Raw genomic sequence first — 23304 nt, 5'->3', positions numbered from 1 at the left:
TGAATAGCCCAGGCACAGCTGCAGGGCCCGAGTGTGATCAAAATCTTCGCCTGGAGTGCAGGTCTGCGCCTCTAGCCGGCTGGGCCGATTTTAGGGGAGATGCACCACCCTGCCAGCCAGACCCGGTTTCTCACTCTCAAAGCAAATGGACATGGGCTGGAAGACAGCGTATAAATCCCTTCCAGCACAAAAGTATAGTTTTACAAATTCCCCCCTAATTTACATACACTCTCTGTACATCGAGACTAGTATCAGAATGTTCCTTAGTCACTCTCATGCAGTACATTGTTAGAAACTATTGATACACGGTGACAAGACAGGCTTAAATCACGAGTCCCCCAGCTGTCATCATGTTACTTACATGGACGATTTCAACTTTTGACTTTCAGGTTTTTTTTCCCCATAAGTTTATTTCAGGGGGTGGGGAATGTGTGTGCCGTGGAGAGAGAAAAACTTTGGTGGGAAATGGGAGCTGCTTTCCTTTCTTTTTTCTTTCTTTCTTTCTTTTTTTTTCTTTCAAGACCCACCAAGAGGCTCCTAATCGCCAAACCGACTGACTAGAAAGGAGCGCAAATATTTACATGTACAGCTTGAGTGTGTGTGTCAGCCTAAGTTTACACGGCTCCAAGTGAAGCGGATTACCCTGCGAATTCGGAGAATTTAAGTTATTCAAGCTGAACAAGGCCAGCAAGACGACCCCCATAAGGCCGTGGGAAGTCCAGGTCGCAACTGAATTTGTGAAGGCTGAAGGTCCCGTGTCCCCCAAGCCCGGGCGCTGTGAGGCTCGCACTCTCCAACTGCGCGTCGCGTGGTCCCAGCAGGGTGCCGCGCCCCCCCCCCCGGCACGGCACGGCATCTGCCCCTCGCCTTCCTCTCGGTCAAGGCCCGATTTTCGAGAGTCCCTCTCGAGAACAGGAACCCTGAATGAGAGGCACACCGGTGTGCAGAAGAAGCCGTGGTTCTGGGATCATCCTTTGCCAAATGCTCCCAGTCCTTAGCGTATCTTTTGCAGGGCTGCATCTCTCCAGCCCCACTGTCTAGCAGCCAGATTTTGGAGCCCAATGAGTGCAGGTATCCAGCCCTGGGTGCTGCCCGGCGAAGGGGCTCTGGCCCATTGGCGCCAGCTCTACGGCGTCGGTTTCTGCCCTACTTAGCGCTTTCTAACTTTCTTTTGCAACTGTGAGCACCAGTAAGAAAAAGAATGGAAGGAGCAAAAACTCCCCGAGGCTTCCTCTGGTCTACGCTCCCGAGATCCCATGTCTTAGGACGCGACCAAAATGCCCCCCCCCACCCGACAGCGATCACCTCCTTCTCACTCCTGGACTGCGAGACCAGGCGGGCTGCGTCCGCGGCCGCTGCGCCAACCTGGTGGTGTCACCCCATTCCCCGAACGGGTGCCACGCTCCAGCGGGCTGCTGAGCGAGGCCACGAGGGCGCCGCGCCCCGGGCGCGCCCTCCCCACCCGGCCCCGCGGCCCCGCCCCCGGCGGCGGAATCAGGAAGCGGTGACGTGTGGCGGCGCTGACTGGCTGCGGGCCGCGGGGATCGCAGCTGCCAGCAAATTAAGGCGCAGGGCGGCGAACGCCCGGGCGCAGTGTCCTCCGCGCCCCGCCGCGCTCGCACGGCTACGCTCCCGCTCCCAGACAACCACCCCATTTTAGCTGCGCTCGGCCCCTCCGACTGTCCCCAGAGTGGGGAGGGAGGAAAGACGTGGAGCGGGTGCTGCAGGACCCCTGGGCTTTGCGCAGCTGATGCTCCTCTCCAGCTTCCGGAGGCACAGCCTGTGGTCCTACGGAGCGTCCCGGTGCTTGCACACCTAGCTGAGACCGTGGTTGGTCCTCTCCGGCTAGTTTGAAGTCTCTGCGGCTCGAGGCTCTTGCGGTGGGGAAAAGGAGAGGCCGGTGTGGAGCTCTCGGGAGGTTGGGGCTGACTCATCTAGAGTCCCCGACTCCCCTGTGATTGCACTTGGAAACTTTCCGCTGTGTTTCAGTCTCTGTCTCTCTTGGGGAAGCTGGACGGCAGTTCGGCAGGCCAGGTCCCTGGCCAGGACCGCGCACTAGGGGCCATGGAGTTCACGGCGTCGCCCAAGCCCCAGCTTTCCTCCAGGGCCAACGCCTTCTCCATCGCCGCGCTGATGTCGAGCGGCGGCTCCAAAGAGAAGGAAGCTACGGAGAACACTATCAAACCACTGGGTAAGTTGGGTGCTAGACCGTCGGGGTGCACAGGCATGGGAGTGCTGCACATTTGTCTGTCCCTCCGTTCCCTAGCTTCAGGAGGCTCTCGAGGGTGGCCACCTTTCCCGGCTCGCGGCAGCTCTGACCCTCAGGCCATAGACTATACGTTGCGGGTGGGAGATTTTTTTTTCTCTTAGGCCCGAATTCTTTGGGGACTTCACAGTCTGTTAAATGCAACCGGTTTCGTATCTCGTACGTATATCGCTAGTCGCTTTCCCTACCTATTTGTCTAGAATCCTTATGTCAAGTCGGACATCCGGCGTGTGTAACTTTGTTGGGATAAAAACATTTAGGGGATAAATAATAATAAAACCCCCTTTAAAAACTCAACAGGATTTACGATGCGTGTAACACCTGCTTGTGCATTTGAAACCAAGGAGACTGACTTCACAAGAAACTACTTTAATTTTGTTTTTCCCCCGACTTGAATAGACTACACAAAGTCAGCTCCTTAAGACAACTGTCAAGTGCTGTAGAATAAGCCAGTTGTCCCCGCATGAACCATTTTCTTCACAGAAGCTCTAGACTTATCTGTGAGACATCATTTCATAACTGCCGTCATTTTCAGTGGAGGTTGGCAAAAACATTAGCCAGTTACCATTTCCCAGATTCCTCAACTTTTAGCTATACTGTTTATTTAACAACCTTTACCATTTATAGAAGACACTACTCTCAGAGTAAAGGGAAAAAAGGGACTATATTCCCCTTACCACGAGTGAATTGTGTGGGAAAGAAACTGCTGGAGATAAGTGTTTTAAGTCCCTTTACAACTGAGGGAGAAAGAAGTGTTCTCATCATCACCTCTTGGGTCCCCAGGTAATAATTATTCCACATCCTGATCATCTGGTAGCCCTAAAACTGTGCAAAGCATCAAATAGCGAACTTAGGGTAATATTTTTAAAAACTTTTAAACTCTAGTCAATTCTTTTCTTCCTTCTCCCTGTCCTTCTCAACATTTTAACATCTCACACCTTGAAACAACAATAATAATATAAAAGATGAAATGTTAGAGATGAAAAATAAGGGGCCTGGGCAGAGAGAGAAGAGAGAACTAAAATCCCTGCAGCAACTTAGAACCAAGGAAAAGGAAACCGGAAGATCTCCAGAAAACATGTCAAAAAGTCTCTCCTCCAAGGTTTTCACTCCCTTTCCCTGGTTCTTCCCACCTATCCTCCTGTGTAAATCTAAACCTGCCAAAGAAATGGAAACAACCAATCAGACAAACTCCAACTGTTTAGAAAAAAATTCACCACCAATTTCAAAGTTATGTTTGTGGCACTTCCCAACATTATCCGCTCCTATTTAGGGGGCCTCTGAATTCTTTATAAATGCCCCCAATACAATTTGGTAGCTAGCAGGAAAAGAGGATTTCAGGTTAAAATTCCTGACAGAAGTACAGACAGTAGACTGGGAAACATGCCAGCTTCAGCTCCACTGTCATTGCAACATTGCTTTCCTTCTCTACTTTCCTGAGGAAAAACCCACCTTCCTCTGAATTCTAAACTATAAAACCATTCACAGCTCACGGCACCTCTACCCTCACCCCAGTCTGTAAAATGAGCATCCTCCCTCCCCTGGGGCTTTTGAGACCGGCTCCAAAAAGAACCAGAAGGCATTCTAGTCCCTTTCAGCAGCCAGTTCAACAGAGCACAATTAGCAGCTGTAAGCCAAGGACTCGGGCATGTGAAATACCTGTTAAGAGAGAATGAAACACTAGCGAGATGCTGAAGAAACTGTAGGGTGGGAGTCACAAGTGTCTCATTACTGCTCATTTAAACATGTTAAATCTACTCAGAAGAACCACCTCAGACGACTAGATCATTACTTTTCTTTTTAAATTGAGATATAATTGACTTATAACATTGTGTTAGAGCATTTCTGTATCATTTTCTTCCTCCACTTCCCAACCCTGACCCACTGGTTACTCTGGAGTTTACAGCATTTGTGTTTTTCAATGGTCAGAAAATTTCTAAGGCTACTTGTTAATTCCCTATAAAGATGTTATGTGAATGTGTTTCTGAAAACATTAGTAAAAAATATGATTTTGCCATGGCATGGTTCTCTTTGAATTTGAAAACAGAAGGATAAGATAATTTGGTTATTCTTAATTTAAAATGCTTCCATGAGTTGGATTATTATTGTAAGAGAAAAGAAGGTAAAAATTCTCTACTTCCTGCTTGCCTGCCCCAAGTCAAAAGAGAAATATGAGAAATAAAACATTATATGTATGTGTATGTATGTGCGTGTGTGCGTGTGTATATATATATATATATATATATATAAAAACTTGTTTCAATTCCTTGAGGGCACTTAGAACAGAGTTGTTTGAAGTTCAGTTTCACATTGCGGATTCAAGTAGTTTCTTTTTTAAAGGATGCAAGATAATTGGGACAATTACAGAGCTCCCCCTGTATTCCATCAAAGTGACTGGTGTAGTCCCAGGCCCTTATCATCTGTGGGGGAGAATGTTTGGTTCGTAGGCAGTGGTGTTTCAGCTTGATGGTAGATGGCAAACTGTTCTTCCTACTTTAATACTCTGCTCTTCTGGGTTTGGGGTTCTTTTGCTCACTTCCAAAACGTTCTTGAGAGAGAGAGAAATATACATATCATCCCTCAAGTATTTGTTTCAAGCCCGGTCCAAAAAATTGGCCCAGAGATTGTACTCCTGTGATTTAACAAGCAATAAATATGCTAGTCTTTCATGAGATCTCAGGCTAGGAGGGAAATTATAAAAATGCCCTAAAGTAACATCTGAAAGCCTAGGAAACTGGGAGCCAGGCAGAGAAGTGAAGTGACTTAATTAACCCCCCCCCAACACCCCTTTTTCACTTTCTCTTATGGGGAGGTGACTCCAGGAGGGAAGTTCCTCTCAAAGTGAGGAAGGTGCTGATTTCTTCACTCCCTTGATCTCCCTGCAGAAAAGTGTCCTCTTTGTCAATGAGGGAGAACTGGCACTAGAGCCCACAAGGTGTGAAGTCTAGAACATGGGAGGGATAACAACAGGACTACTTGCTTTTAATTCTTTATGATCATGCCTTTCCCTTTATCCACTCCTCGCATTTCTATTCTCCAAAGTGGGTTTCAGTAATGGTGGTAACAAACCATGGTTCTAAAACTCACTCATTTGGTTCCATAAGCAAGCAGGAGCCATGTCACTTCACAGGAATTTCAGGCTTAATTTATATAGTGATGGGTTATTGCTGTCCTTCCGGAGATTCTGTGCGTAACCTTTCCAAAGTCAAATCCAGGAACCTATTTCAGTTGTGCTGTTCTCCTTCCTGTATCTTTGCTTGACAGAATTAGCTGTCATTCTCAATTCTCTTTGCCTGTAGAACAATTTGTCGAGAAGTCGTCCTGCGCTCAGCCCCTGGGTGAGCTGACCAGCCTAGATGCTCACGGGGAGTTTGGTGGCAGCGTCGCGGGCAACAGCAGCCCATCCTCCTCCTCTCTGTGCACTGAGCCGCTGATCCCCACCACCCCCATCATCCCCAGCGAGGAAATGGCCAAAATTGCCTGCAGCCTGGAGACCAAGGAGCTCTGGGACAAATTCCACGAGCTGGGCACGGAGATGATCATCACCAAGTCTGGCAGGTTGTAGGGGGGCTTGTTGGGTGAGGAGTGGGGAGAAGGGAATAGTGCCCTGGGTGGCAGAGGGAGTTTCCAGGAACTGGGTGAAACTCTACTGGTCCTGAGCTCCAAGAGGAAGCTTCGCTCAAGGAGGGTTTCTTTCGGCAGACTTGCTTTTGGAAAGAGCTGCTGAGACAGATATCCAGGCATTTGCTTTCTTGGGATCTGGCAGTGGGAAGCCCCACCCCTGCCCTAAGGGCATGGGACTGGGATCTCTGGCCCCCTGCAGCCTGGGATGGCTTCTGGGTGCAGGGTCGGCATCTGGAGGGAAGCAGGAACTCAGCTCATGCCAGGGTACAGGGCGGGCTGCTGGGTGCTGTGAGGGAGGCAGGCGGCTTCCCTTTTATCAGCCTCAATTTGCAGAAGCTCCCGTTAAAAACTAAAATGAAAACCTGGGAGGAAGAATGAAATTTGAAACGACCACACTCCCGGTAGGAAGGAGCTCTGGTGCAGGGGGCCCCTTGGCGCCGCAGTGGGCTGACTCAGGGCAGGCAGGAAGTCCCAGGTGCAGGCTGCTCCTGGGACTGGGGCTAAGGCTCCGGGGGTCGGTGGCCCCTTGGCGCCTGACTGCTCCAGCTCTCAGGACTCCGGGACACACTGCCCAGAGTCTGCCGAAACGAAACCCAACTTGAGAACCCTGCTCTGGCTTCCTACTAAGGCAAGAGTGAGTTTTTTCCCTGGAAGGCAAGGAGGTTATAGGACTCCGTCTGCTCTGGAGACTCTGGTCTGGGAGCCTAATGGGCTTGATGATTTAGCACAGGATTTTCCCTAATTGCAGACCCTTAGGTATTAATGAGGACTCCTACAGAGATGACACTTAAGATTATCTAGGCTCCGGAGAAGGTCAGTCTCCGTATTCACATCTCTGAATGGCTTTACATGAAACACAAAGAGTTTGGGGGCTGGGTAGGGAGGGAAGGCGGACCCTTTTCCTCCCTCTCTAATTCGGGTAATTCTCTTTGTCTGTGTCAGGAGGATGTTTCCTACCATCCGTGTGTCCTTTTCGGGCGTGGATTCTGAGGCCAAGTACATAGTCCTGATGGACATCGTCCCTGTGGACAACAAGAGGTACCGCTATGCCTACCACCGGTCCTCCTGGCTGGTGGCTGGCAAGGCGGACCCTCCGCTGCCAGCCAGGTTTGTGCCTCCAGATTTTTCAGCCAAGCAAAATGTGTATTAACCTTGCTGGCAGAATGTCTCCTGCCCTGGTTGTTTGAATTTTAAGCAGGTCTGTTTTTAAAGCCGTGAGCTCTGGTAAGAGAGCTTTCCAAGCCCAGACACTCCAGGATTAACTACACAAAATATGGGTTAGTCTCTGAGAAAGGCAAGAGTTTGTATGCAGAACATTGCCTTTAATTTTATCTTTCATCATAATTCATTTCAAACTTTTTCTTAAATTTCAATTGGAATATTTATTAGAAATCTGGACCCATTTCATATGGCATCCATCATTTCTATTTGGCTAACACCAAACAGAATAAACCTACTGATGAAGTGGCTGCCCTAAAATCCTTTTCAGAAGTGTGCATTTTAGTAAAGTAGTTGCTTATAGTAAATATTTGTTATAACGTGGTTATAACTTCATAGTAAATATCATATTGGTAAAATGTGGTTGTTTTTGACCAGTAAAGGGCTCAGAGATTTTTAAGTAAGAAAAACAAATTCTTTTTTTCCCTCATTATAATTAGTGGATAAATATAATTCGACATCAAGTTAATATTCTTCTACTGAATTTTTTTCTCTTTCTGACTTGCTTCACTCTGTATGACAGTCTCTAGGTCCATCCACCTCACTACAAATAACTCAATTTCATTTCTTTTTATGGCTGAGTAATATTCCATTGTATACCGTATGCTAACACATATATGTGGAATCTAAGGGAAAAAAAGGTTTTGAAGAACCTAGGGGCAGGACAGGAATAAAGACGCAGACATAGAGAATGGACTTGATGACACGGGGAGGGGGAAGGGTAAGCTGGGATGAAGTGAGAGAGTGGCAAGGACTTATAAACACTACCAAATGTAAAATAGATAGCTAGTGGGAAGCAGCCACATAGCACAGGGAGATCAGTTCAGTGCTTTGTGACCACCTAAAGGGGTGGGATAGGGAGAGTAGGAGGGAGACGCAAGAGGGAGGAGATATGGGGATATATGTATATATATATATAGCTGATTCACTCTGTTATAAAGCAGAAACTAACATACCATTGTAAAGCAATTATACTCCAATAAATATGTTAAAAAATATTCTTTTACTGAGAAATTACTCAGTATATTAGGTAATGACCCAAACAAAACATGTTCATTTTTGTGCTATTCATTGGTAATGTTTTTCCAGGAGAACTCCGTTTTTAAAATTACATGCAAACCTTTATTGCTACTGCCCAAGTGAGCATTCTGGGGGGAAAAACCCAGCAAGTTCTTACTTATGTGAATACTAATAGTTTAAGAACAGGACTCTAACTGCATACTTTAATACAAACAATGAATCTTAGCTGACTTTACATTTAGGGTTCTAAAACCAAGCCTTACAGCTTTAAAGTTGTTTTATGACTAAGTAATTTTTATAATTGATTGGAAGTTCATATCAGAGCTAAGAATTTATTTAAATGTACAGGTTTAGGAACTCTGAAGTTAATTTCAAGGTATGGTTCTTTGTTAGTATCTAGTCTGGAGTCTAAGTCAAGGCACAGAATCAACACAATTTACACATACAGTTCAAATGGAATATTAAGCTTACTTAGTGGTTGATGATATTATTGAGCTTACAGTATATTAAATACACTAGAGAAGAGATTAAAAGAAGCCTCTCCAAGTTTTCCATTCCCACAAGAGACTAGGAAGGAGATCTTCCCAGCCCTTCCAAATTGATATATTAAATAACATATTAAATAATTTTTAGGACTAAAAAGTTTTTTTTAAAAAAGGAGCAAGATTTACAAATTTACAATAGATATTTAAATGAATATAATTAGTGTTCTCTACTATTTACTATTAACTAGCCAGTTCACATTACTCCAGAGCTTCTTTCCAAAATTTACAATTTTTTTTTAAAGGGGGGAGAGAGAGGAAGAAAGAAGAGAGGATGAGAGAAGTATTTTAGCAGACTCCTAACCATTTTTACAAGCAAACCCCTTTTCTTTTTTTTCTCTATGTCTTTCCTCTAAGAAGTTAATCACTCTTATTTAGCATACATTTTCCTCCTATCTGAAGGTATGGGGAACTGGTGCAGGCCAGTTGGAAATATGACATGCCTTGTTTATGTTACTAATCTGTTCTGGCTGGAAAAGGAAAGCATGTACGAATACACTATCTTAACTGAAGCATGTTTAAGCTATTGCTGGAATTTTAAGTCCCAGAGGACCTGAAAGAAGCGGGGCTTCCTGTATGCTTTTTCATTCATACTAGTTCAGCTTACTTATATTGATATTAGATTGAAATGTTTTGTGCATTATAGGATAGAAATATTCTAGATCATATAAGCAACTGTTCTTTATTATTATTAAAAGACATAGTGCTATATTTTCTAGCTCCATATGGGAAAGGTGAAGAACTTGGGAGGTGATCATTTTTGAACTGATGGTAGAAATTCCTTGCAGTTCTAGTTCTTTGAAGCACTTTATGTTAGACTGAAGTTTATCAGTCAGCTGTTCCTTATCAGAAGAAATGATGCTTGACAATATCATTTGATCATAATAATGGAAAAGACATTATACATGACCTAAGTAATGTTATATTTTCATATAGGACATTTCCTTTTTTTAAAAAGTAGTTGAGGGCCTCCCTGGTGGCGCAAGTGGTTGAGAGTCCGCCTGCCGATGCAGGGGATACGGGTTCGTGCCCCGGTCTGGGAGGATCCCATATGCCGCGGAGCGGCTGGGCCCGTGAGCCATGGCCGCTGGGCCTGCGCATCCGGAGCCTGTGCTCCGCAACGGGGGAGGCCACAACAGTGAGAGGCCCGCATACCGCAAAAAGAAAAAAAAAAAAAAAAAAAGTAGTTGATATTTAAATAAATTAATCTTTATTAATGTTATCATATGTGGTGAATTGATACTTAAAGAGGGACCATCTCATCAACTTCTAGGATTTTAAATATTTTTGAACTTTTTGGAGGAGTGGGTAGGATATGGTGCTGATTAGTAAAACAACTGCACCTATAAAGTTATAGCCTTGGAAGGGTGACACTTGAAAAGCTATTATGGTTGTGTCATCAAAGAATACTTCAATTGAAAGGCAATTTTGAGCACTCCTTAAAAAAAAAAATCAAACAGGCAGACAAACACCTAAGTTCTTGTACGGGTCTGGTAAGAATCTTTAGTGCTGTCAGCCTGTTTTGTGCTTTGCTTCTTGTGGGCTTTGTGAGTTGCAGCACGTGCACCCAACTCTTCTATTCTTAGTCCTCTGTGTGACAAACCACGGCATAGACTTCTTGTTCTTTACATGAATATGTTTTTAAACTTTTTTCCTTGCCTTTGCCCCAACCATAATATTTGTTTAATGATAGTTACAAAGATTCTACACAAAATATAGATATAAATAACCCATTGCATGGATAAAGGAATTTATCCCATTAAATCAAGGATATTTCCTTCCCCTATCATTAGTTCTATGATATCCCTGACTTCAGAAACGCTTATGTTGAGTGGATACTAGGATTGTGATTTACAAAGAGTTGTACTTAGTGTGAAGCTTGCAGGAAAAAAAATGACCTGCATTTAACTGTCAGTGAGTAAAAGATTGCCTTGAACATAGCAGCTGACCAATAAACGATAAATACTTGATAAGTATATTTTTTCCCATCAAAGCCTTTTTTTTTTTTTTTTTTTTTTGCTTAGGCTGTTTACAGATAAATACATTGAATAATTTGAAGCTTACCCAACTTGTTTTCACTCTCCTTAGTGAGCACTTAACTAGGTGATGATGAAAGTAGTAATATTTAAAGTACCAGGAGAAGCAAACAGACTATGTGATCTGTGGACTATTAAAAGTTCCCCAGGTCAGTGTATTAAAATTATTCTGTCTTGTTTATAAAGAACACAAACTTTAAATTGAATCACCTTCAAGTTTAAATGAATAGATTCTCTAGAATTGTTTCCTCTTTTAAATTCTTTGTCTTCATTGCTTTTTAGCAGTGCTTATATTAGGAATTCATTTTGCAATTAGTTATAACCTAGTCTTTCTTTTGAAAATATCTACAACAATAGGATTTTATATTTGACAAAAGCAGACTAGTAGTTGATTAGGTCGATGGGAAAAACCCACCTTTAAAAAAGTGGCTTGTTCAGCAAATAACAGAAAATGTATTAAGTACATTTTATTTATTTATTTACTTACTTACTTATTTCTAATTGGACTATAATTGCTTTATAATGTTGCGTTAGCTTCTGCTGTACAATGACGGGAATCAGCTATATGTATACATATATCCCCTCCCTCTTGGACCTCCCTCCCACCTGCCCCCATCCCACCCATCTAGGTCGTCACAGAGCACTGAGCTGAGCTTCCTGTGGGACAAATTGGGAGATTAGGGTTGACATATATATACTACCATTAGTATTACCCCTTTTAAATCACTGGTACACAAAGAAACACATTTAGATGTTTCAGCATTATTTTGGTATTGCTGTATTACTAAATTTGCAATTATACAAGGCAAATAAAATTCACTTTATATGAGATTTTTGTGTTCCTGTAGAATCAGAATATTTTATAACCCAAAGAGAGATTTTTTTTTTTAAGTCTCAATAAAATTCTCTCATAATTTTCTTAGGCTGTATGTACATCCAGACTCTCCTTTTACTGGTGAGCAGCTACTTAAACAGATGGTGTCTTTTGAAAAGGTGAAACTCACCAACAATGAACTGGATCAACATGGCCATGTAAGTACAGTGCTTGGACTTGCGGATTCCCTGGGATGGAATGGAGAAACCACATAAAGCTTCCTCCTCCCTCGATGTCTCTTCCTCTCTCTCTTTCCCCCTCCCACCCTCCAGCTCTGAGTCATTCTATGAGAACATTGATATGTTCTACAGGGAACCCTGACTGCTATTGTCCAGAGGTCATTTACAAAGATGCTGTATGCCATTTCTATGCAAGAGAGTCAGGGACCTCTGGCACCATGGATTCCTACTTCTGCAACTGCTTTAACACCTGCACCAACTAAACAAAGGGAATGTGCATTTTGGAGGTTACTACAGCCCATTCTTGGATTAAACATCTAATTTCTATCAGTGGTATATCAGATAACACAGCATAAAGGGAAGGAGTCTGAGACCTCCTATGGGGGTTTCCCGAAGTGTGTTGTATGGAATACGTTCTTGTGCGATGCAATGGGACAAAAGGAGTTTATGTACAAATAAATTTGGGAGAGTGCTGTTAGCTCATTATATAGCCCCTCTGTAGAGAGCCGTATGAAGATTAAAACACAATGAAGTCTTGCAGTGAAAAACAAAACAACTTGATTTTACATCAGTAAGGAGTGCATTAAAATGTTGAAGAAAAGAGAAACTGGAATTCTCAGCTCTTATCAACAGTTAATAGAACAAACAGCCATTGACACAGGCTTTTCCATATTTGCTAAGACTGCTTTTTAAGGAACTATCTATGCTGTGATTTCATGCTCTTAAATAAAGATTCACATTTTTAAAAATCTGTTTTAGATTTTATGCTAAGAAAACTTTAGACAGACATGCATGCTTCTTTTTGATGAGAACACTGTTTCTTTTTTTGCCTCGTTTGCCAGAAAGCACATTGGGATTTTCATAGTGGCTTTCCTTGGCTTAGATATTCTGATATAATTATTCTCTCTCTTAGCCCCTTTATTAAGGCTCCTGTTACTTAAGGTTTTAGTTTTTACTGGATTTAGTAATTTACTGGATTTATGCAATTCAGAAAAAGAGTTTCAAAACTTTTCTCAAAAAAGACGGTTACACGTAGGTAAGAGAGAGCTCTAGACGTGGTTTCAAATGGTTGATTGAACCTAGAACCAAGTAAATCACTTCAGGCACTGCCACCATCCATATACCCACAGGAGACCTTGTTTATCTCGACCAAGTCAGAGTAACCAGGTTAACTAACAACTCTGCTGGTGCACTGTTGGGGTGTTGGAAGTAGGTTAACAGGCTTCTGTTACTTGATGTATTGGAAAAGTAACTCGACTTTTTTTACCTTCAAGGATGTTGGCAGAATTGTCCTTTCTTTCAGATGTTTTTATTGACAGATTTTTTTTTTCAGGTTAAAATTTATGAAGTATCTGAGAGACATTTTCTGTAGGCCCATGATCATTCTTAATGTCATTCATATTAAAATTTCTTGGGCTCCACTGAAATCTTTGCAGACAGAAATGAAATTTTGTTATGGTTCTAGTATTTTCCAATGTGAAACTTTTATAAGAACTGTTTGAGTTTTTCCAGAAAGACCTGAGAATTCATTTTGAGATCAGTTGTCCAGAATTGATATGTTTTCCTTTTAGCATCAGCTTCATGGATGGGAATAGCACTAAGCTATATTTCAGGAGCTCTGGGTTCTAGTCTGATTATGCTAAGATTAGACCTTGACAAATTGTTTAAGTCTTACATGGCTGCTAATATCCATTTTAGCTTTAAAATTTTATTATTTAATATAACTCTGTTACCAGAAATAGTGTATTCTGAAAAGTACCAGGAAATATTTTTAGACCCTGTGGTGTTTAGCCAAGTTCTCTGAATCAGTCCTAAAGAAGCCCCCTTTGTAGATGCATTCCAGGAAAATTTCTTATTTCCAGGAATTTATTTCTTCGATGAAACAACGTCTACATTTCTATCAGTGTTTCTTAGCCCCATGAAAGCTTGAGCAGAGGTTCAAGGAGCCCTGGGATCTGAGACTCAGTCTGCGGTCTGAGTCTGTCCAGCACCCTTTCCTAAAGGAAATTAACATAGGAGTGGTATTAAGGAAGAGGGGACCTTATTTAAAGCTTAGGTTTTTTTCCATTGTGTGAGAGTGTGTGTGTGTGTGTGTGTATGATTTGAAAACTATCTTCTTAGTAGAACATATAATGAATGGTCAGGTTTTTCTTATATCAGGATTAGGAGGCAAATGTTTACTTCTGTCACTTCAAGTTTATTCCAGTTTTATGACTGAGCATAGATATCTTGAACTCCTTGGAATAAATGCATTACACAAAGAAATAACTTTTTAAGTTTATTTTGATTCATTTGAACGTCTCATTTGTTTCAGTAATTCCTATTCAGGTCTGGGATCATAAAAAGATGGCATGTTCAAAAATTCAATGCCAGTTAATGCCCAGTAACTTTGTTGGCTTATATCTCAGCATGGAAAGAGATTGATTCTGTATCGGTTATCTCACAGTGACTAGTATTTAACTCTGCTAAAGTCAACCAGTGTTAACACTCACCCACCACACCCAAGTTAGCCAAAGAACAAGAGAGCAACAACACTGCATGCCATTGACCCTAGTCCTGCCACAGCATGTATCAGACACCTCCCCTGAGAGCCAAGCTCTCTGCTAGGCCCTTGGGGTGAAGGGTGTACATTGTAAGCCCTGTTATCCCAGGAAAGACGTACCCGATTTTGTAGATTTAGGTAGCTGTCTGGGTTGTGGGGCGGGGGGGGGGGGATGTGAAAAATCTTTAATATCTGAAAGTAAGTTTTGTTGCTTAAATTTCATAATGGTGAATTATTGTATTTTATTTAAATGATACATGAAAAATACTGCCTTGTTAACAGGGTATATTTCTGATCTCTAAGTACCGGGCAACTTTTAGCAGCTATGGAATGGAAGACATCCATCACTAACGTTCTTATTTAGTTTGTAACTGGGAGTCAGGAATCAATGAAGTTGTCAGAAATGATGACGACGACAATAATAATACAGTTTACTAAGCACTTCCTATTTGCTATGTGATTTACAAGGGTTACAGCGTCTGATCCTCACCACAACCCCTGTGAAGTTAATACTGTTCTTGCATTTAAGAAAATGAGGTAAGAGAGGTGAAATCACTTGGCCCAAGATTAAAGAGCTAGAAAGTAGCAGATTCAGTATTCCAACCAAGGTCTACCTTATACCACACTGCCTTTTAAAATTGTTTTATTCCCTCCGTCCCATCTGCCACCCACCCCTCACCCCCCACTGCCCCAAATAACAATCTAGCCTCCTCAAATCTGTAATTTCTTACTTTAGAAAATTTAGAGACATACTGCCTTTGGTCTAACCAGACTAAAAAACAAAAAGCGTTTTCTAAAAAATAAACATCCTCCAGATGACTTTTTCCTCTATCATTTTAGAAAGGACACTTGAAACAACCTGTATTATTTGCAGTTGGTTTGGTAAAACGTGATTCACAATACTCTGCAGTATCATGTGAAAATTATTTGTGTGAAGAATGGGAAGGGTAGATCCTAGTCTTAAAACTGCATTTGACACAGTAGATTTTATGGTTCTTTCTTTGCCTCATTGTAATTTGGCCTGTTTATTAGCACTATAAGTACTTAAAATCCAGTACTGTACTTCCCACTCTTTGCTGCAGATAATTTTGAACTCAATGCATAAGTACCAGCCACGGGTGCACATCATTAAGAAGAAAGACCACACAGCCTCATTACTCAATCTGAAGTCTGAAGAATTCAGAACATTCATCTTTCCAGAAACAGTTTTTACGGCGGTCACTGCCTACCAGAATCAACTGGTGAGTATACCCTTCACAATTTATTTCCCAAATAAGATAAGGCTTTAGGAGAGTTATCTTCTTGGAGAGCAGGGCTATCCCAGTACTCAAAACAGAAATTCACTTTGGAGAAAGCTATGGAGAATCAGCCCCAGGACTTCCAAATATGTTGAGTATCTGTGGCTCAAGGTTATGAAGGTCTGTATTACACCATCTTTCTTAGAACCTTTATACTCCTGGTCAGGCTGTTCACTGCTCACATGTCCCACCCAAACCTGACCCAATCTGCCTTCTCAAATTTTCTCAAGAACATTACCTGCTTCCTTCTCTTTCTGGTAGAGCCTCATGACATGTGTTACCATACACTCATTGCTTCATAAAATTTAGAAGTTCAGTTTTTCTGCTAAATTAGCACACGTAGCGTACTAGCCAACTACTACTATACGTTTGTAGCCAACAAACTACTATACGTTAGATATTTTGTGAGATTTATTCAGCTGTAATTCAGGGTAAGATAATTCTAGTAGAATGATCTTAAATGCCTCTTTAGATAATAGACTGTAGTATGTAAGCAGTTGTGTATTTAATTAACATCAAGATATCTAATTTATAATATTGAGTTATATATTTTCTACTCTCTGTTGTAAATCATATTTAAAATTTATGCATTTCTTCATCCATAAGGCTTAGTCCAACTCTACTGTAAATATTTATCAAAGTGTTGCTAAGGACTGAGTCCTGTTAGATACTTCCCCATGTATTCTTTCATGGTCAGCGTAATCTTGAAGGCCTGGGGTAACAGTAACATTCTTTAGTGAGGAATCTGAAGCCAAGAGAGGACAAGTAACTTTTCCACAGTCCGAATGGACCAGAAGTAGAATTCCTTTTGATATACTGTACTTTAGTAAAAGGAACTCACATTGTCAGTTTACTCTGGGTTTTGTGTCTTGCTTTTATTTGACTGGTTGGTTATAGGTAGCCAGGACTCTTGCTCTCCTCATGTCTTGATGTTATATTTTGGGTTCTGAGTGAATAACTGTTAGGTGCTGTCTGATAGATGCTTCAGAGTGCAGAGTGGGATGGTCAACCAAGCAGATATGGTGTTGAGTCTCTCAGGAAAAGCAAGAAGATGAAACTGAAAGCCCAGGTAGCCCTACACAGATGAGGAAACAGGAAGTCAGAGAAGGGATGTAGAAGAATGGCCAGGGTGGGTATGTGTCTGTAAGGCATAAGCACCTATAATTTCCATATGACTTTGAGTAGATTTCACTTCACCACTGTGGCTGCCATCTTCTTTGCCTGTAAACTGGGACTAAGAACAAGACCATCTTAGGGAACAACTGTAAGGATCAAATGAGATGCTGTGCATAAACATGCCTTTGGAAATTGTAAGGCACTCTATAAATAAAGCACGTAGTGACTGTTGGACTGTCTCTGGAATGTCCAAAGAGGACTTGCCACCATTTGGATTTTTAAATGTTACTGGCAACTTTTCAATGAGATAAATGAATGCACAAATGTTATACTATTTATCTTTAAGCAAAAGCAAAGTACTATAACTTTTTAATTATCCTTAAGAAAACAACACAAGAGTGGCAACTTTCAGAGAATGCCCAAGCTAAAAATTTGGGTATAGAGTGAAGCCCACAAAGGCCTAAAACATAATGCTATTTCTCTTAGAATCTGGAACACTGATATCAACAATCCCATTTTTAATTTATTTGAGGACACATGTAATACAGGTATCACAGGTTCTGAAAAGATTCCTGAAACATTTAATTCAATTTACACTAACTGAATTAGTAGCTTTTATATTATAAAACATCAGATTTATACTAATAACAAGAAAACCTGCTGATGTTTGAGAATGAAATAAAAACTTGTCATATGGAAACTTCATTGCTTTTATCGGAATTATCTGTAAAGGGAACTAAAGCAAGAATAGGTAACTTGGGATTGTTTAGTGAAAATTACGGACAGAACAAAATTAAGGAAAGTTCTAAGTGTAACACCTTAGATTTGGTTTAATTGGTGAAGAAACAATCCTGAATAAATATTGGCGGGACCTCTCATATCACGGAACACGGAATAGGAGGTTATTATCAACATAATTATAATAACAGCTAATATTTGGGCGCACAAGGCACCATTTAAAGTGCACTGTCTTATTTAATCCTCACAATGATATTATGAGATAGGAACAACAGTATTTTTATGTTGCATTTTACAATTCAAAGAATGGAGGCATGGAGTTAAATAACTTATCCAATGTGACCCTGCTGCTCCCATCACAGATATGAATCCAGGTAGTTAGGTTTAAAAGCCTAACCTCTTTAGGTGCTTGGTGTCCCCAAGAAAGGGGAACCTCACCTCCTCTCAGCTTGTGACCCTCATGGATTCAAGACATCCTTTTTAGACGGTTTCAGTTCTTTATGTTAATTTCTTTTCTTTTCAGCAAGTGCTCATTGCTTACCTGCTGTGTGCAGGGAGCTCTTCACACTGACAGCAGCCAGTGTAACAAGATGGTAATCAACCTATATTGACAGTCAAAATATCCACTGGCATTAGCTGTTTCTAATAGGAGCCATATGCTTTAGTGACATTACCTCACTGAATTCTTTTGTTTCCACTCAACATTTATCTAGAAAATTTTCAAATATCCAAAAGTTAAACAAATGGTAAAATGAACCACGTATACTCTCCACCCAGATTCAACAATTAACATTTTTCCAATTTGCTTTACCTCCCCTGCCCCATTTCTCAATCTCTGTACATGTACATACTTTCCCCCTTCTCGCAATCATTTGAAACTAAGATGCATGCATCATGATACTTTACCTGTAAGTACTTCTACAAGTTTAGACTGACAATAAGATTATTTTGTAACCACAATATCTTTACAACATCTAAAATTGAGTTCATATTAAAAATTTCAGGATGGACCTACAAATGTCTTTATAGCCTTCCCCCCAACTCCTGCCTTTGAACTAGTATCCACCTAAGGTTCATGGTTTGGATTTATTTTAATTTAGAAGAATCTCTCTATATTTTTAATCAATATCTCACTTAATTCTGACACTAATCCCCTGAATAAGGCCCCATAAGCCTCATTTTGTGGATGAAGAAACTGAGATTCAGAGTGGTTAATACACTTGCCCAAGGTCACAAATCTGGTAAGTGAAAGAACCATCTTCTGGGTATTAACTCCTCCTTTTTGGTAGCATCCTACTGGATTGCAAGGCCAAGAAAATGACCACTGACAGTGTCAAGGTTGGGAAACTGAATTTGAAAATATTGCTAAATTAAAATAGGCTAAGATTCTAATAAACACATACCCCAACAGTAGTTGCTCCTCTTGAAAATGTTTATTTCTAATTAAGATTATAAATGGGTGCAAAATCCACCTACCAGCGCCTAGCTAGCTTTCACTGCATCATTAAGTGTAACAATTAATATGATTAGTGTATATCATTTCATTGCTAAATAACCCACAATAAGTGATTAAATTCAGTACTGCTTTTCTCAATAGATCCTGCCACGTCTGAGTTTATTTCTGTGCACCCACCTTTAAAGCCATAATCCCTAGCACAATGCCATATGTGTGTGTGTATGTGTGTGTGCTTTTACTTAAAGATAAATAGTATAACATTTGTGCATTCATTTATCTCATTGAAAAGTTGCCAGTAACATTTAAAAATCCAAATGGTGGCAAGGGCTTCCCTGGTGGCGCAGTGGTTGAGAGTCTGCCTGCTGATGCAGGGGACACGGGTTCGTGCCCCGGTCCAGGAAGATCCCACATGCCGCGGAGCGGCTGGGCCCGTGAGCCATGGCTGCTGAACCTGCGCGTCCGGAGCCTGTGCTCCACAACGGGAGAGGCCACAACAGTGAGAGGCCTGCGTACCGCAAAAAAAAAAAAAAAAAAAAAACACACACACACAAATGGTGGCAAATCCTCTTTGGACATTCCAGAGACAGTCCAACAGTCACTACGTGCTTTATTTATAGAGTGCCTTACAATTTCCAAAGGCATGTTTATGCACAGCATCTCATTTGATCCTTACAGTTGTTCCCTAAGATGGTCTTGTTCTTAGTCCCAGTTTACAGGCAAAGAAGATGGCAGCCACAGTGGTGAAGTGAAATCTACTCACATACATATCTGAAATTCAATTAATAGTCAAAAATTTGATTTGGTATACTAATGAGCCATTTTTGCAAATGGTTTATAGACCTCATAAGACCAATCGAAATTCACGTGGGGTGAATAAATCATTTTGGGGGTTAGTATTTTCATTAGTCTTATACAGTTTTCTAAAGTTATCCTTGATTCTTTCTAGGCCTCCTCACATTTACTGCCTTTTCACTGCTATACCATGCTTGTCTACTGATTTACCCATAATAAACATAAAATAAATATATAGGAAATAAACAAATTAAATATGTACTAAGTACAGTATAAATATTAAGTATTTTCATGCACAAAGAACAGGGAGAAAAGAGAGAGAAGATTTAAAAGTTCACACTTAGGACCGCCTTTATATCTCTTAAACTTTGGATAGGACATTATTTACATACATATTAAAAGCCAAATCAAATTTTCCATTAGAATTCGTGAAAAAGCTTCTCATTTATTGTATCTGGTAGTTTTATTTGTAAGTAATGAAAACGGGACCTTTTTTCTATTTTTTCCTCTGGTTTTTGTGAGGAAATGATTGCATTTCTTTACATTATTAGATTAAAGCTAAATACATTATACTTTCAACGAACTATTTTATAATTTAAGATTTAAAGGTCATACACTGTTTTTGAGCAGGCAAGCCATTGCTGTAGAGTTGAAGTGTAGGTCAGGTTTCATTTTTAAGTGACTTTGTACAGATCTTTTCCTGATAATTGGAGAAATGGTCTCTGAGGGCCAATTTCACCTTGTGGCTGGGAACCCCAGCTATATTCAGAGTCCAGTGATATCGCATGGAATAATAACTACTAGAAAAAGTCCCTTTCTCGTTGGTACAGCTGGCAGTGTCAAAATCTGCCCTCCATTTACACATATATTTATCTATAAAGGAGATGTTGAAAGAATGAATTTTTTTGGTTAGGAAGTGAATTATGTTCCATATTATTAAGATAATACATGAAAAAATGGGTGTAATTTGACCAGAATTAGTCAGTGATTTGCATATATGTACATATACTTGAAACAGGATTTCTTAAGCACATACTGCTGTCCTTTTTAATTCTTCTTCCTCACAAAATGAAAAATATTGCTGCTTTTAAAATTTGTTGTTGAATCATAAAGACATACTTGTAGTTTCACATGGGTTCTCTACATATGTTTTTGGTAGTTGACTATTTTTGGATCTTTCTTTTAGATTTACCTTTGACATGGGTGATGCTGTTCAACAGCTTTACAAGCTGCAGGTATTCTATATTAGGAAAATGATGTCCAACTGACATCACTGTATATAACTCAGGTCTTCCTCTCATCAGTTCTCAAATACGTAACTTTTTCGTTCTCCCAAATTTCATAAAGGGATATAAAACTATATCTGCAGAAATGAATTTCTTTCTATTAACTACTGGTTTTTATTTAAATATCCATGGAATAAAATCTGTGCCTGACCTTTTAAAAGTGCATGATTAACTAGAATGTTAAAACTTTGCTATTTAAAAATTACTTTATCTTAAAATAGAAAACAAAATGCTTTTTATGTAAACTCAAGAATTTCACCTAGTCTATAACTGGTAAACATATGAAATCATATTTCTGACTGCTTGTCCTTGAAGCAAAGTTCAAACAAACATTTCTGGGGTGCTTATTTTTGACACCCCAGTAGATTCAGAGTCTAGTGATATCACAGTGAGCACGGTGGGCTCACTAAGAAGTCTACCCACAGTCCCTGTACTGCTAATCAGTACTCCATAAAGCCTGTTCAAGACTGTAGTGGTTAGTTCAGGGCCCCCATACAATTTTAGTAGTAAGAGATCCATTCAGCTTTTTTTCTCTAACTTCCAAAAGCAATTTTTTTTCCTGGAATTAGATAAAATAATAGTCCGTAGAGAAAGTAAATACCTGATTACTCTCTTGAGCTCCTTTTCTAATTAACACACTAAAGTTAAATCACTGCTCAACCAACTGGTATATCTAGCTGTATGAGTACACCTTGTACTATTCTTGAAACTTCCCTTCAGTTTGAAATTATATCAAATGTAAAGTCAAAAAGTTACCATTGATACTTTTGGGGATGATGAAAGAAAGACCAAAAAGATACTGGAAAGAGAAAGTTCTAATAAATGAAAGAAAATTCCAAAGAAATCTGAAAACTTGTGTTGAATTTGATTCACTTCCTCATTCAAAGTTATGGCAGTAATACTAGATATGGTGACACATCAATTGAGCAACTAACACACACACACACTGAGAATATTTATTTTTTACGACAACTCCACAATCATCACATTCTGAGCCAACAGTCTACCTCCTGGAAATATAAATAACAACAAATACAATTCTCAAAATCCTTTTCAGGGACAAAGTGGATCAAAGGTGGTTCTTTAACTATTATAACAGATAGATAATATTTTCTATTCTTTAAGTTTATAAAGACTCAAAGCTTGATATGGTTCACATTTTTTTGTTATATTTATTAAAAAAATTTTTTTTGGCTGCACTGCGTGGCTTGCAAGATGTTAGTTTCCCGACCAGGGATTGAACCCGGGACCTGGCAGTGAAAGCGCCAAGTCCTAACCACTGGACCACCAGAAATTCCTGATATGGTTCATATTTTAGAGGGATGGCTGCAAAAGGACTTCGTTCAAAATTAGTTTCTCCATCAGATATTATTTGCCTTTGTCTTCAGAAAATTTTATCCATTGGCAAATCCATTCAGTTTTTATAAATGAGCTTGTAAGAACCGAACTTGAAGACTTAACTTTATTGCTGTATCTTACAGTTTCAGTTTGAAGCTTTTATCTGGGTTTGGTTCACACTTAACGTCACCTAACACTGCAGGGGATGTGGTGCCAGCTTCTTTAGTGGCACTTAAACCACTTCCAGTTCTATGTATGCCTCTGCCTGCTCCATGGAATTTTAGGGACCATGTGATCTCATTTCTGTTGATAAATTATTGTGAAAGTGTTTTCATGAACTATAAAGCACTTTAGAAATCTAAAGTATTTTCATTTATAATTATTCAGTAGAAAAAGATAATAAAAGAAATCCCATTTTTGAGGATTTAAAAATCTTGTTGGTGTTTTATAATTCTAGAATATATTGACTGCTTGGGCTTTAGAAGATGTTTGTAATTTATTTCAAACAAATAAAACTTTTTGCCTCTGCCCTGAAAACTGACCTTTAATACTAAATCCTAGTCTGAAAGAATGGCTAAAATAGACTTCACCCTTTAGAAATCCATGCCCTTAATTAAAGAGGTGTCTGAGTGTGAGAGAAGGTTCTCTACAAACTCTTGATGGCCATACTTTAGGGGCAACCTCAGTGGTTCCTGTATATTTCTTTCTATGCACACAAAGTCCTGTTGCTGTCCATTAAGAACAGTTTTCTTACTTATCTAGCTTATTTCCTTCACTGTTTCCCATCTTCCATTAACTAAGCTGAAAAGGAAATTAGCAGTTTTATTTTTGGCTACTCTAGAGTGAATGTGCATGGGACAAAAATGAGCATTTCTGAGGCACTGTCAAGTGCCCTTAAGAACTAATATCAAAGAATCAATCTTACAACTTGCCAGTGTTAATGATAGAGAAGTGCAGTCTCTCTGGTAAGGATAGTGTG

The 23304-nt window shown here is 40.3% G+C and overlaps 1 protein-coding gene across 1 annotated transcript in view; it reads left to right on the top strand.

The window, feature by feature from the left end:
• The first annotated feature begins 1565 nt into the window (after positions 1–1565).
• Positions 1566–23304, top strand: part of TBX20 (T-box transcription factor 20) — a 54589-nt gene continuing 32850 nt past the window's right edge. The window contains exons 1-5 of the mRNA XM_082631686.1: positions 1566–2191; positions 5566–5824; positions 6833–6997; positions 11630–11738; positions 15384–15542. Of these exons, the coding sequence (XP_082487812.1) occupies positions 2065–2191; positions 5566–5824; positions 6833–6997; positions 11630–11738; positions 15384–15542 (819 nt within the window). The 5' untranslated portion in view covers positions 1566–2064. The remainder of the gene's footprint in view (positions 2192–5565; positions 5825–6832; positions 6998–11629; positions 11739–15383; positions 15543–23304) is intronic.

This window comes from Mesoplodon mirus (genome assembly GCF_964341445.2).
Source record: "Mesoplodon mirus genome assembly, chromosome: 9".
In the NCBI taxonomy this organism is placed as follows: domain Eukaryota; kingdom Metazoa; phylum Chordata; class Mammalia; order Artiodactyla; family Ziphiidae; genus Mesoplodon; species Mesoplodon mirus.
This window is presented reverse-complemented; position numbering and strand designations above follow the sequence as displayed.